The 13,375-nt window shown below is 45.9% G+C and overlaps 2 protein-coding genes across 2 annotated transcripts in view; both read left to right on the top strand.

Moving 5' to 3' along the window:
- LOC135806187 (E3 ubiquitin-protein ligase SHPRH-like) overlaps positions 1–4,905 on the top strand; it is a 54,047-nt gene extending 49,142 nt beyond the window's left edge. Inside the window, exons 29-32 of the mRNA XM_065320341.1 lie at positions 823–915; positions 1,163–1,341; positions 3,574–3,672; positions 4,201–4,905. Coding sequence (XP_065176413.1) covers positions 823–915; positions 1,163–1,341; positions 3,574–3,672; positions 4,201–4,375 — 546 coding nt within the window. The 3' untranslated portion in view covers positions 4,376–4,905. The remainder of the gene's footprint in view (positions 1–822; positions 916–1,162; positions 1,342–3,573; positions 3,673–4,200) is intronic.
- A 1,839-nt stretch (positions 4,906–6,744) lies between these two features.
- LOC135806186 (uncharacterized) lies at positions 6,745–13,000 on the top strand. The gene is made up of 6 exons (XM_065320340.1): positions 6,745–7,171; positions 7,888–7,996; positions 8,976–9,073; positions 10,537–10,761; positions 11,102–11,389; positions 12,155–13,000. Exons 1-6 carry the CDS (start codon positions 6,905–6,907, stop codon positions 12,692–12,694), a joined length of 1,527 nt encoding a protein of 508 aa, XP_065176412.1. The 5' UTR covers positions 6,745–6,904; the 3' UTR covers positions 12,695–13,000.
- The last annotated feature ends 375 nt before the right edge of the window (positions 13,001–13,375 follow it).

The raw sequence follows: 13,375 nt of genomic DNA, 5'->3' as shown, positions 1-13,375 counted from the left end.
GAGTCATCACAGTTACTGGTTCTTTCTATGGCTTGCATCCAGACTAGCCAGTACGTGTACATGTACTATTGACTAGGGTTGAACGAGCTTTATGAATGGTTGCAAACCATGGGATAATTTAGACTAAAGAAATCTTGATGAACCTGCATCCCTGTCGAACCGTCTTTTTTCTTCTTTTTTTGCTTCCTCCGGAAACAAAACTGTTTGACTATCTTTCCATTCCAAGGACTCTTGGCAAGGAGTTACCCTGTTCAAAAAAATTGTGTCAATAGAACAAAAACAGTTCAAGGCAATAAGTGGATATGCTTGTTTGAAGTATGTTCGCTGTTTTAATATACGAAAGAAACTGGCACCGTTCGAGTATCACTCGGAGTCACCACCGCTCGATTTCTCAGAACTCAATTTACCGGAACTGACAGGTCGATGGAGTCACAACGTTTTTGTTTCCGGAGGATGCAGGAGGAGTAGATGCAGCTCCCGTTTGCATGTGTGCCTGAATAGCGTTTTGCTTGTGAATCAGTGAAACCTGCCTGGGCCGATCACTCAAGGTACCTTACAAATGTAGTTGCCGTGTACAGGTGGTCTTCTTATCCAGGGTCATTTCACTGGAAATAGCAGCCATTGGTCCTGGTTGTAGTGGTCCTCTGGGACAGGTGGCTGCCTTATCCAAGTGGTCGCCTTGACAGGTTTCATTGTAGTTATTTGCTTCTGGGACAGGTGGTTGCCTTGGCAAGTTTTGCTGTATAGCTTTACACAATACTGCTGCTGTTGCTGCTTCGGGTGTTTGTGGTGGTTATGTTTCACTGTGTTGAAAATATCCAGTGGAATGAAGTACTGTCGCTGATATCTCACGGCCTAACACTGAATGGCATCAAGCACGCCAGCCTCATGGACAAAGCTGGTACAGCCTTGCAGGTATGCATGTTTCTAAACTTTCTATTGTAGCATTTTGTCCATTGAAGACATCTACATCACCCCTCATTAGTTGAGCTTGTGTCACAAGTTGTGTGTCCTAATGGAGTTTGTGCTCGGAGAGCACTAATAGCAGGTTTGTTTCCTTCATTTCACAAACCTCCCGAGTCAAATACATGTAAATAGAATGCTGAACAGGGAGCTTGTAACTCGTTTTGACTTCCGTTTCTTTCTTACTGTTTTGCTGCAGACAACTCTGCGGACATTTCGCCAGGACCCCAGTGTAACTGCACTCTGTCTTCACTTGCGAACTGCCGGAAGTGGATTGAACTTGATTGAAGCCACTCATGTGTTGCTTGTTGAGCCGTCCCTCAGGCCTGCTTTGGAGATGCAAGCCATTGGTCGTGTGCACAGAATTGGACAGACAAAGTGAGTGTGTGTGTGCGTGTGCGCCCGCCCGTGTGTGTGTGTGTGTGTGTGTGTGTGTGTGTGTACGTGTGCGTGTATCGTATGGTATTGATGTATTGCATAGTTATGGGCTGTGCTAGGGCACAAATCTTACGTGTATGCCACGTGGGGTAAATACCTACTAAATGGTGCAACTGTACTTTGTGTAAATCACCTCCGGACATCATATTTGCGTTCTTTGGAGATCGGGTCATCTAAAGCCAGATGTCATGTAACATCCTCTACACCTTATGCACATTCAGGGCTCACCACGACCATACAAAATTCAAAAAGCGTCGACCACCATTTTGAATGCCGCCAAAACCAGAGTTTGTGCAGTCATAGCGGCTACGCACCCGAGTTCATGCTCATCGATGTACAGCGATGTACAGTCTAGTCGTAAAATACCGGTATTTTACGACTTCCTGGTCTACTCTGTACAGCGAAGGGCCAGTGCCGAAGCGAATCTTGTTGTTTGATGTCGAGAAAGACACGCGGAGAAGACGTCCTTTCTCCAAGCAATCTTGGTCATTTTTCTCAATCCGCTGGTGGGTGTCGATCAAGATATGTCCGTGGGGTGCTGGTGAACTTGAGTCCTGGCATCTACAAGAATTTGCCGCGCCTAGCTAACCAATGTTGTCAGTAGAACTCAGCGTTTCCTGATCGCGACTCGGCACACTCTTTTCTGTTTGGCCTCGCAGCTTTCACGCTGCGAGTGGGGAGTTTCCTTGTCACAAATGAATCCCTTAGTCATGACCATGATGAGAGGTGACTAGTATGATCCCTGACTGGCATGAGTCCTTAGCTTGAGTCAACACGAAGGTAAACTCTTCACTTGGAACGCTTGCTGTCTCCTCCGCCCTTTCTTGTTGCACTTGCAGATATGCGCACGGCTGCCAGTTTTTGTTGGTGCGCGCGGCGACGCACGGCCGACCTTGATGTCTTCAAAAAAGTAAAACAGCGGTTCTCCTTGGCCGATTCTCATCATCGATAGCTCATTTTCAAGGTCTTGGAATTCTCTATCGGTTTACCGTCCCCGATTTCTAATTTTCTCTTCATTCACTTGTTTGCACGCCTTCGCGTTTGAGTGATTTCACCATCCGATCTCAGCCAAACGAAGGCCAAATCGAAAAATTCGAGACGGTAACCCCCCAAAGACACACCTTCTGAACACGAATCCACAATGGCCTAATGTCTAAAACCAACGAATACAGCCAAGCTCCACTCAGAAAACACCCCACAATTGCAAGAAACAGCCCGTTTTGCTGTGCGCTGATTGGTCAAATCCAAATGACCGTTATTGACGCTTTGTATGGTCGTGGTGAGCCCTGACATTGTACAGATGTACGAACTCCCGTAGGTGTGTACATGCCCGATTGGGTGTTCATTGTGTGCTATACATGGTCGTTTGACCAGTTTAGTAATAGCCTGCGCAAGCACATGGTTGGCCAAATCTTGCTAATCAAAATTGCTTGCACAGGATTAGTCGAATCTTGATCCCGTGCTTCAATGTGATTGGTCAAATATTTTAGCCGCTCAGGTCTCCTGATCCGACTAGCCGAGTCATTAGCTGCTACATGGTCTAGCTGATCTCCACAGCACATGGCTCATTTTCATCTTGCACTAGGACAGGACTGCACTGTGCTGTACTGTCGATCTCAAACTAGAATTTGCCGAAGATGCGTTTGACAATGAGGGCGGCGATCGTGGCAATATACGAAGGTGAATATCACCATATGTAGGTATACATGTAAGTCGAATATTACCTTCAGCCTCGTGAGTATGGTCTGATATTCACCACGTACAGTCAACTTCGCTAATAACGACTGCGGATATAACGACAATTCGCGAATAACGACAGAATTTCCTTGCCCAGAGCAAAGTCACATCCAACTGGAATACATATAATGGGACTTCGGGTATAACGACACTTCGCGCATAAGGACACTTTTCTGATGCTCCGCCGAGTGTCGTTGTACGCGAAGTTGACTGTATACGAACCTCGGGGGACCTCGGTTTGTAGTGAATATCAGCCCATACTCACTTTGGCTTCGGGTAATGTTATAATTATACATACAGATAACACATAACAGTCCTGTACATTCAACACCCAACCAGGTCTACGGGATTTCGTGCATGGCGTCACTGTGCATAAGGCTTATTTCCTGTTGTTTTCTTTGCCAAGAAACGTATCCCATTGTACCTTGTTTGCAGGAAAACATACGTTCATCGCTTTCTTGTTGAAGGCTCCGTAGAAGAGCATCTCTACCAGCTACTGGGCAACCAGAAAACAAGCTCTAGCTTGCTTGCCAGGTATGCACTTGCTGCAGCATTCTGATGTTGTCTGTCTGAAAGGGTCCTATCGCATGATGGTGCTGTGTTTGTAGTTGAGATTGTACTTGATTGCGCATTGAGTGTTGGTGACACAGTGCTGCTACTGCTGCTACTGCTGCTACTGCCACCATTCTGTGCTTGAAGTTCTATTACCGCTCTTGTTCAAACATTTCTCGGATGAGTCCTTTGCCAGAAGTATTTTTGTAGCTTTGCTTGGAGTGCACATTATAAGTTTATAACCTGTTGTGGTTGTGGTTGTTGTTGTTTCAAATCTTTATTCTCACGGTGTTGTTGTTGTTGTTGTTGTTGTTGTTGTTGTTGTCGTTGTTGTTGTCGTTGTTGTTGTTTCAAATCTTTTATTCTCACGATTGTTGTTGTTGTTGTCGTTGTCGTTGTTGTTGTTGTTGTTGTTGTTGTTGTTGTTGTTTCAAATCTTTATTCTCACGATGTTGTTGTTGTTGTTGTTGTTGTTGTTGTTGTTTGCTTGTTGTTTCTACCATGCCTCAGCCAAACAAAGAAGAGTAGTGGTGAGGACGAGTGTGCAGACATGACAGTTGATCAGCTACAACAGATCATGAATCCAGACCTGCCGCCGGCACTCAACACGGCGGCTACCACTGCTGCCGCTGCCCAGAATACTGCACCACCCGCTACAGATGCTGTTGGCGACGATGCGGAATGAAAGCTTTATATTGCCCGTGAGCGTTTGTAGCAGACTCGCTCAACAGACAGTGTGCTCGCTCAGTGTCCTAATCCATGTGTACTGTGTTAGGTTATGTCGCTGCCCCCCTTCTCCAGACCGAGGGGTTAGTTTTGGCGATTCGCCGCTGCCATTACTTTCGTGAGCTCACTGCCACGGCATGCATTGTCATCCATGGTGTGCTTTATGCTCATCACACATCAATATGGTGGACCTTCTCCTTGCCTTATCCGTGCCAGCTGTACCAGTGATTGGGAACTCCACTTTGATTGTGTGCGCAGAGTGCTGCCTTGTTGCTTCACCTATGACCGGCTCAACTATGCGCGGTACATGTCTTTTGCAAATTATTCATCTGCCACTTGCACAGCCAGAGGCTGATGTGTTTCTCCGACGTACGCGTACGGAGCATGCGTTAATTTAACATTCAATCATGTTGCCATGGCAATGGCTTGAAAACGTTTTTGAGACGTCACAATTTTCCAATCTGGCTGGCGGACTAAATGAATGCACAGTACAATCAGGGGCGTCGGAAGGTATTTTAGGGTGGTACGGTCAGTCATCTGAAGTACAGTTTACTCGTGGGGGGAGGATGGCGGAGCCGAAAATTTTGGAATTTTAGTCCAGATCAGTGTATTTTATTGATTCACGGGGTACCTGGGGCAAAAAGTGGTACGGTCAATACCGTAGTGACCGTACCGTGTCCGACGCCCCTGACAATAGAGAGGTTCCGGGGTACGATTTTCCGTGCCAAAATCCGTATGGGCGCTACGGATTTTTTCCAGGCATGCTCCATACGATTTTTCGGCACGGAGAATCCGTGTGGACTGGCTTTCACACGAACCATGTTTCGTATGGAGATTTTGCGTCATCAGGTGCAGAAAGATTTTTCGCGTACAAATTTGGTACGAGAAACATCGATTTTCCGCGGGAAGTTTTGATTTCGGTACAAATTTTCAAAATAAAAAGGCATAGCGCGGGAATGTGACGTGTTTGGGATCGTAACCTAGGCAAACACACAAGTTCCGTACTCCGGAACATTTCACTGCTCGAAAACGACGTATAAAAAATCCGTAGCGCCTCTACGGATTTTGGCACGAAAAGTCGTACTCCGGAACCTCCCTAATGCATGGCCCTACCTTCGTACATGCACAGACACACACACACACACACACACACACACACACACACACACACACACACACACACACACACATAAATATATGCATGCTCGCATGAGGAGTCGGCAGGCACAACACGAAATTATCTTTGGCCTTACAACTTCATTGTCAGGCGCATAGGCTTGACTCCGTGAACACTTCCTACATGTCACGAATAAACACTGAACTTTTTCACTAACTGTGTTCAAGAAACAGCAGCAGACAGGTGGCGCCATGGCCGTGGGAGGGTGGTAAACAACTAAACAAACATGGTAGAGAGGTTCTGCACAACGAAAATTCGAACGAAGTTTCGCGACAGGCCTTGCGAAAATGTGTACGAATTTTCGCACGAACTTTGTGTTCTGCACATTTTCGTAGTTTGCACGCGCCAAGTGCACGTACGACATGACCCAATCTCACGAAACTTCCTGCGAAAGTTCATTTCGCGTTCCCTGCAGGTTTCGCGTCCAAAGTTGCGAAAGTTCGTGCGAAGTTTCTCACTCCGTGACGTAGAGCGAAAGTTCGTACACATTTTCGTTTTGCAGAACCTCTAGATCTACAGTGTAAGGGCCTGGTCAGACTGCGGCAAAATCGAAATAATCCAAGGATTATAATCCGAATCTCCATAGTAACTTGCCGCCAGAGCGGCAAAAGCGAGAGTTGACGCTCCAAAAAAAAAGCAAGAACGGACCACGCTTTTCCGCTCCAAACAGGATTTGACGCTGATACGCCATTGACGCTGATAATCACTGATTTTTTCATCTCGATATCGAAGAGCTAATTGGCCACGGACAACAACAAAACTCATAAGGATGGTTGCAAGGATTGCACTGAAGGTGTTGGCGATCCCCAAGGTGAAGGAATTTGACGTCGTTCGTGGAGATTACCACTTGACGCTCGAAATGAAGTTTGAATTTTCACTCTCCCCACATTTGTAGTGTGATCGCGATTCAAATTCTGGACGCTGTTCTGTTTTCGTCAGGCAACCAAAATTTGCCGCAGTCTGACCAGGCCCTAAACAACAGAGAATAAAATTAATGCTGGAAGCTGGGAGTCGTATTTATACGACTCCCTGGCTGGAAGCAACAGCAAAACATGATTCTACATCGACCGCGTATTCTGGGATTTTCCCTTGTGATGCACGTGGGCCAAGAAAAATATTGAGGGATATTCAAAATGAAAATGTTTGTTCACATGCACAGTCTAGCAGTCTGGCTTTGCAATTTGGTGCCCTGTCGCGCGATGTCGGGCGATGTTGTGAATAGAGGGAGAGAAGGCTTGTCCAATGTTCTACGATCTTTCTTGACTGGTGACTACCTATGATCTCCTTTTGAGTTTCATTGGCAAAATAGACATGGCTAATGAGGGACGAGATACTATTCAGTCACCATTATTGGTAGACCACGAGCAAAAGAGGGGCACCACCGCAGCTTGGTTATCCAGTGAGAATAAGCCGTCCTATCTGGTAACGCTGCTCGTCAGTATTGGCTCGGTTTGTGTTGGGTATTCGCTGGGCTTTACCAGTCCTGCTAGCGAACAGCTTCTGGTGAAGAATGGCAGTGAAGCAATCACTCATGGTTATAAGATGTCCTTGGATCAGTCGCACATCAGCTGGTTTGGAGTACGTGATCCTTGGAACTAAGATTTTTTCGGGTGATTAATTGTGCCCACCGAAGGGTTCCACATACATGTGTAGTTCATGGGTTTGCACAACATCGAGAGTCTGTAACTGGCTGTGCATGTGGAGTCTGTAACTGGCTGTGCATGTGGAGGACTCTTGGTTGTTCAGAAGAGCTAGACACACTGATACTTACATCACACATGTACATTCCTGGCCAAAGAAATCCGACCCGCGTACCCGGCGGAAAGCAGCGCCTGTGCCTGTGGCTCTCGGATGTTTTTTTTGTGCCGTGCATGATGTAATTGAAATGGAAATGCAGCGTTACTTTTGACTCTTTTGCAGTTCAGACAGGGGATACCAGGGCGCAATCGGGCCGGGCTCTTTTCAGGTTTTCATTTGTTGCTTCGCTGTCACTGGAGGCTTCTTTCTTTATTATTATTTTTTTATCGATTTTCGGGTATTCTTATTGACGGTGGACGGTGGACAAGAGTCCCCCGGCCACACACACACACACATCTTTTAAATTTCGTACACATAGAGCGCAGTGAAGGTCAAACTTCACAATCAATGCCGCTTGCATTCTCTGCATAGCTGATCATGACATTGTGTGTGTGTGTGTGTGTGTGTGTGTGTGTGTGTGTGTGTGTGTGTGTGTGTGTGTGTGTGTGTGTGTGTGTGTGTGTGTGCGTGCGTGTGTGTACACATCTGTCAAACAGTCAGCAGTGTTTCTGGGAGCGTTCTCTGGTGGACTTATCGGTGGGCCTATGGCTGGCTACGCTGGTCGGAAACCATCACTAATGATTGGAAATTTACTCTTTATCATCGGTAGGTGACTTCTGAAGTGACATTACCCCCCCCCACACACACACACCACCACCACTTCCCACTGCATATTCAAGCAGTCTAGACAGCATGCATATTGGCTTACTCTGCAGGACTGTAGAATCATACCGTAGAATCCCGCGGATAAGCCCCACCGCGCATAAGCCCAGGATTAGTTCAAACATCACAAAGCTTCATCGTGCAAGCCCATGGGCCTACAGTGCATTTCAAAACTATAGACGCATAGGGTTTTTGAAATATTTCAAATTTGGCTGGAACTTTTTGAGAATAGTTTTCGAAATATTGCTCAGGATTGCTCCACAATTACTCTCATTATAGTTTCTAAAGGATTGGATAACAGACGCCCAATTTGGAAAAAATTATGCACAAAGTGATCACAGATTTTATGTGGTATAGATGCTGGCATAACGGTTTTTGCCTAGGTACGCGTCTATAGTTTTGAAATGGACTGTAGGTCATACCAAGAGTCCATAAATTATGGACTCTTGGTCATTCATGTACCATGTTTTTTTGTACATTTCAACACAATCATTTTTGTTTGAACAGCGGTTTTCAGCAATGTACTTCTCACTTCCTTGATACTTTTCAATTGCACAATTTTGGTGTCAGCGTATAAGCCCATGCCCGCGTATAAGCCCATGTTCTCGTATAAGCCCACTGAAATGTCCTTGTGAAACAGATATTGACTGAGATAAGCCCATGGGCTTATCCGCGGGATTCTACGGTAGTCTAACCCGTTGCCTAGGAGCTGACCAGTCAGTGACGGTCCTAGTGCCTTACCAAAGCTTAGAAGACCAGTTTGATTGTTATTTTCCATCAAATAATTTAAAAATTATCTGATGGCACATATCAACACATGCTGGTGTGTGTGTGTGTGTGTGTGTGTGTGTGTGTGTGTGTGTGTGTGTGTGTGTGTGTGTGTGTGTGTGTGTGTGCTTCTTGCCTTGCTGTTGCCTGACAGGATGGATCTTGATTGCTTGTGCACGCAGTCTGGCCTCCTTGATTGCAGGCCGTGTTGTGATTGGGCTGGCCGTGGGCATATCTGTACTGGTTAACCCGGTGAGTGGAGATGTTCCACCGCTATCACAACGCTATCACCTGCTCTGCATGTGTATGCGCAAGTAAATGGTAATGAATTGTTTTGAAGTTAGCACTCTACAAGTACAGTCAAATCTGTCGTAGGCGACCGCCCCTTGGTGCAAGAATAAGCGGTCTCTTACGGCAGATGTATGGTAAATCCGACAAAACGGGCATGCATAATAATTAGGGCTCAAACGATAAGTCCGATTAACCGGTTGCAGACCGGTTACGAAGAATTAATGGTTAACCGATAAAGATAACGGTTACGCAGTAACTTTTCAGTCAATTTTTCAAGTATCAGGTCGTTGCAAAGTGTGCACTTTCGTGGGCTGTCGCACGCGTACGCAATTTCTGGGCTGTCAACTCGGTCATATCTGGTCTCTTGGTGTGAGAGTATGTATGAATGAGCATGCAAGAGAATGTACAAGTGTGCGTTGTACTGAATAGGGTACATTTTTTGAATGAGTATAGTCAAATATACGGTTAAAAAAGAGTGCGCAGGATTGCCGTGGCTTATAGGTTATAACCGGTTAACCGACCGTTAGCTTAGCAGTTAACCGTCAGGGGTAAAACCGTGACCGTTTGAGCCCTAATAATAATATGCTTCCATGTACTCAAATCGACGAGAATAATGTGATTCGTAATATCATTTTATTGGATATTCAATAAAATATAGGGGTGCACAAACCCAAGAATAGTGCACATACCAGGGCTAATCTTGAGAGCTACAGCGCAGCCTCAGTACAGGCCAGGGCCAGTCGATCGCACTTGCAAGACAGCGCATTTTCACACCTTGCAGTTGACAGCGCACAGGCAAGTACAGTTTCGCACCTGACTGAACCTGGGTCGCGGTCGCTTGCAGCAGATTTGAATGCAGCCATCGTGCATGAAATCGCGGTCGCTGGTCGCGCACAGCAGATGGTCGCTCTGGACAGATCAGTTTGTATGTGAAACCGTCGGTGCACTAAAAATCGGTCGCTAACGGTAGATGGTCGCCTACAGCAGAGGTCGCTAAGGGCAGATTTGACTGTATTTTGTTTTCTGGGTATAACTCGACCTTTTATGACATATAACCGAATTCAAAAAAGGGTCGTGTTACAGTTGTGGATAGTTGCTTCATAACTCGTTTCCATGTGATTTCTTCTATTTTAATTCTATTTATTGGCCCAGTATCCGAGTTAAAAAATAAAAAAAGGTAGTCGACTTAAAGCCGGGGTTTAACCACTATTGATCATATTGATATTGAACCGGTAAATCGAGGCCCCAAGCATTGGGGGTCGATTTATAACCAGTAAAATACAGTACATGTACTCGTGTGTTGAAACTATAGCGTTCACTGGTCTGTAATTCTTTGGAATCCACCGCCATTTTGTGTGCATGTGTGTAATTGTGCATCTGTATGCATGGTCACCTACTCCCAACTGCACACTCTTTTCTGACAGATCTATCTTGCCGAGGTTGTTGTGCCACGTCTGCGCGGAGCACTGACAACCACACTGCAGCTTACCATGTCTATTGGGATAGTTGTGAGCTTTGCCATCGGCATTGACGTGTCCTATCGACACATGGCAGTTGTTGGTGCCTGTATCAGTGGGTTACTTGCCGCCCTGTTATTTTTCTTACCAGAAACACCACGGTGGTACATCAGGAATGGACAAAAGGAAAAGGTACGGTCAAAGAGTCACTTCTCTGTCTTTTGTTTGCCCGGGTGGATCACAATGTGCTTTGGAGAAATATGTTGATACATGCATATCTGCTGCTTCTGTGACAGTAGCTGGAAATGTGTTTTTGCCGCTGCCTGTTCAATGGTGTTTTGTCTTCTTTCTTGTTGCCACGGTCATCTGAGCATTGTTTTAAAGCTGTTGTACAGAACTGCAATCTGTCACGCCCGGTGTTGTGGTTGTCATCTGGTTGTGCCTACAAGTAGCTGGGAAGTGTGACAACTCGGTCTGGAGAGGTCTGTTTTAACAATCATGGCTGTGTTCCGTGCTGTCATCTTTCCTTCAGGGTGTCAAGGTATTGCAGTGGTTACGAGGAACTGCTCACTCACCAATTCACACTGAAATAAGTGAGATTGAATTAAAACTAGAGGAGGATGCTAAAGCGCCAACGTTCTCAGTGCTTGATTTCCGTCTGCGGCGTATTTTTCAGCCCCTGGCAATTTCCATTGCGCTAATGTTGTTTCAAGTGTGGTCGGGCTCCTTTGCTGTAACTGCTTACACTGCAATCATATTCAACAATGCTGGACTAAGCAACAAGGCTACAGTGGTCAGCATTGGCGTGGCTCTTGTTCAGGTGAGCTGTCATTGTGTGTGTGTGTGTGTGTGTGTGTGTGTGTGCGCGTGTGCGCGCGCGTGTGTGTGTATGTGTATGCGTGCATGCACGGGTGTGAATCCTGCTCTGCCAAGTCAGACTCTCAAAATTTAGTTTTGCAGTACAGTAGAGTCGCGCGCCCAAGAACGTCGTTTCCAAGGGGTTAGCCTGGGACGTCCTTATTTTTCAGCAATCTGGCTGCGTTCATAGCACGTTCTTAGAAACAATCTGTACTGGATCATATGTATCCCACAAGCTGCAAGAAAACCAACACCACCGTTCTTAACTTTAGGCTGTGGCGTTCTTAGAATTTCAGGCTGGACGTTTTTGGGCTCCACGTTCTTCAGCGCGCGACTCTACCGTAGTATGCAATAATTTGTCTGCGATTGTCACTCAAAACACACACACACACACACACACACACACACACACACACACACACACACACACACACACAAAAGATGTCGGCACCCTGCGCAATGCTACACAGTAACGGCACTTCGGGTAAAAATGGATCTGGCTACATGTACTTGACTCCCACTTTGGGAGATGGGTTATTGGGTACACTGGATTTTGAAGCTGTTCAATCCATACCGGTATTTGGATGTGATCAACCAAGCATGCTTTAGTAGCTAGTACTGACCCAACCTGCTTCTGGGTCCTAATCCATCGGAGTGATGACGTACTTATACAACCGTACAATGTCATGTACAATATATTTCATGTTCTGTGTTGCCTCTGCTGCAGTCTGTTGTGACGGCAATAAGCTTGTTCATCATTGACCGCAGTGGACGCCGTCCTTTGCTCATGGCAGCTGGTGCTGGAATGTCGCTGGCATGTGTAGTCATGAGCTTGTTCTTCTTCTTCAGTGACCGTATCCACGGTGATGCAGCCATTGCCATGCCGATTTTCTCAATATATTTCTACACAGCGGCATTCTCCCTGGGTCTTGGCATCATCCCCTGGTTGTTCATGGCTGAAGTGTTCCCCGCTCGAGCTAAGTCACTGTTGTCGTCCATTTCAGCGGGTACCAACTGGCTCAATGCCTTCCTCAACACTCGCTACTTTGCACAGCTGACGGAGTTGATGAGCAATGGCGGCATGTTTCTCTTTCTGGCTGCTGTTTGCCTAGCCCTGGTCGTCTTCACTTATTTTGCAGTGCCGGAGACGAAAGGCAAGACATTGGAGCAGATTGAGGACTTATTCAGTAGCCACTCCCAGCAGATACATGAGCATGTACTGAGCTCTGACAGTGGCTGCACTGGTGATCTTGATGAGGAAAGTTGAGAACAGGGAGTAGTACTACCTGAGAGACACTTTTGCTGATCATATACATTGCTTACAAACATAATAGGAACTGGAAATTACGCAACACTACACTTTAATATATTGTAGTATATTTTAGAAATGAATGTACATGCAGGCCATGTACAATGGAAAGGATAACAATTATTATGCACTTTTGATACCCTTCTGAAAAGCATTATCTTGAGACAGCGTGGCGTCAAATTCATGAAGATCTGCGGATTATTGTTGTATCTATTTTCTAAAACTGCTACAAGCAGGTTCAACACCAGATTACTGACCCTGTAAGCTTTTTCCTTTTCTTGTTTTCTAATGTAAAAGTCTAACTGACTGTACACACACACACACACACACACACACACACACACACACACACACACACACACACACACACACACACAAGCACGCAGGTGCACACAACCAACGCGTACACACGTGCACGTATGACACTGTTCGATCCAGGGAGTACTAAAATTCAGGTTTTTACAATTTGAGTACGCCCTGGATTGATCTACCCTCATGGTCATAACCACTGCCCAAGCATGTACATTGTAAGGGATATAGAATGTGGCAAAGAGTGACTTCATCTCTCATAAGCTTCATAGTGGCGTGTAGTATAGCACACTTGGATCAGTGTAGGATAATTATCATGAGTGGTATAAA

This window comes from Sycon ciliatum, chromosome 1 (genome assembly GCF_964019385.1).
Source record: "Sycon ciliatum chromosome 1, ocSycCili1.1, whole genome shotgun sequence".
Lineage (NCBI taxonomy): Eukaryota > Metazoa > Porifera > Calcarea > Leucosolenida > Sycettidae > Sycon > Sycon ciliatum.
This window is presented reverse-complemented; position numbering and strand designations above follow the sequence as displayed.

What these genes read in the sequence shown, in the direction of transcription:
- LOC135806186 (XM_065320340.1), top strand. Translation starts at nt 6,905, where the DNA reads ATGGCTAATGAGGGACGAGATACTATTCAGTCACCATTATTGGTAGAC. An exon ending in AAATTTACTCTTTATCATCG is followed by an intron (nt 7,997 to 8,975) that starts GTAGGTGACTTC and finishes GTTGCCTGACAG; the next exon opens with GATGGATCTTGATTGCTTGT. An exon ending in TATCTGTACTGGTTAACCCG is followed by an intron (nt 9,074 to 10,536) that starts GTGAGTGGAGAT and finishes CTTTTCTGACAG; the next exon opens with ATCTATCTTGCCGAGGTTGT.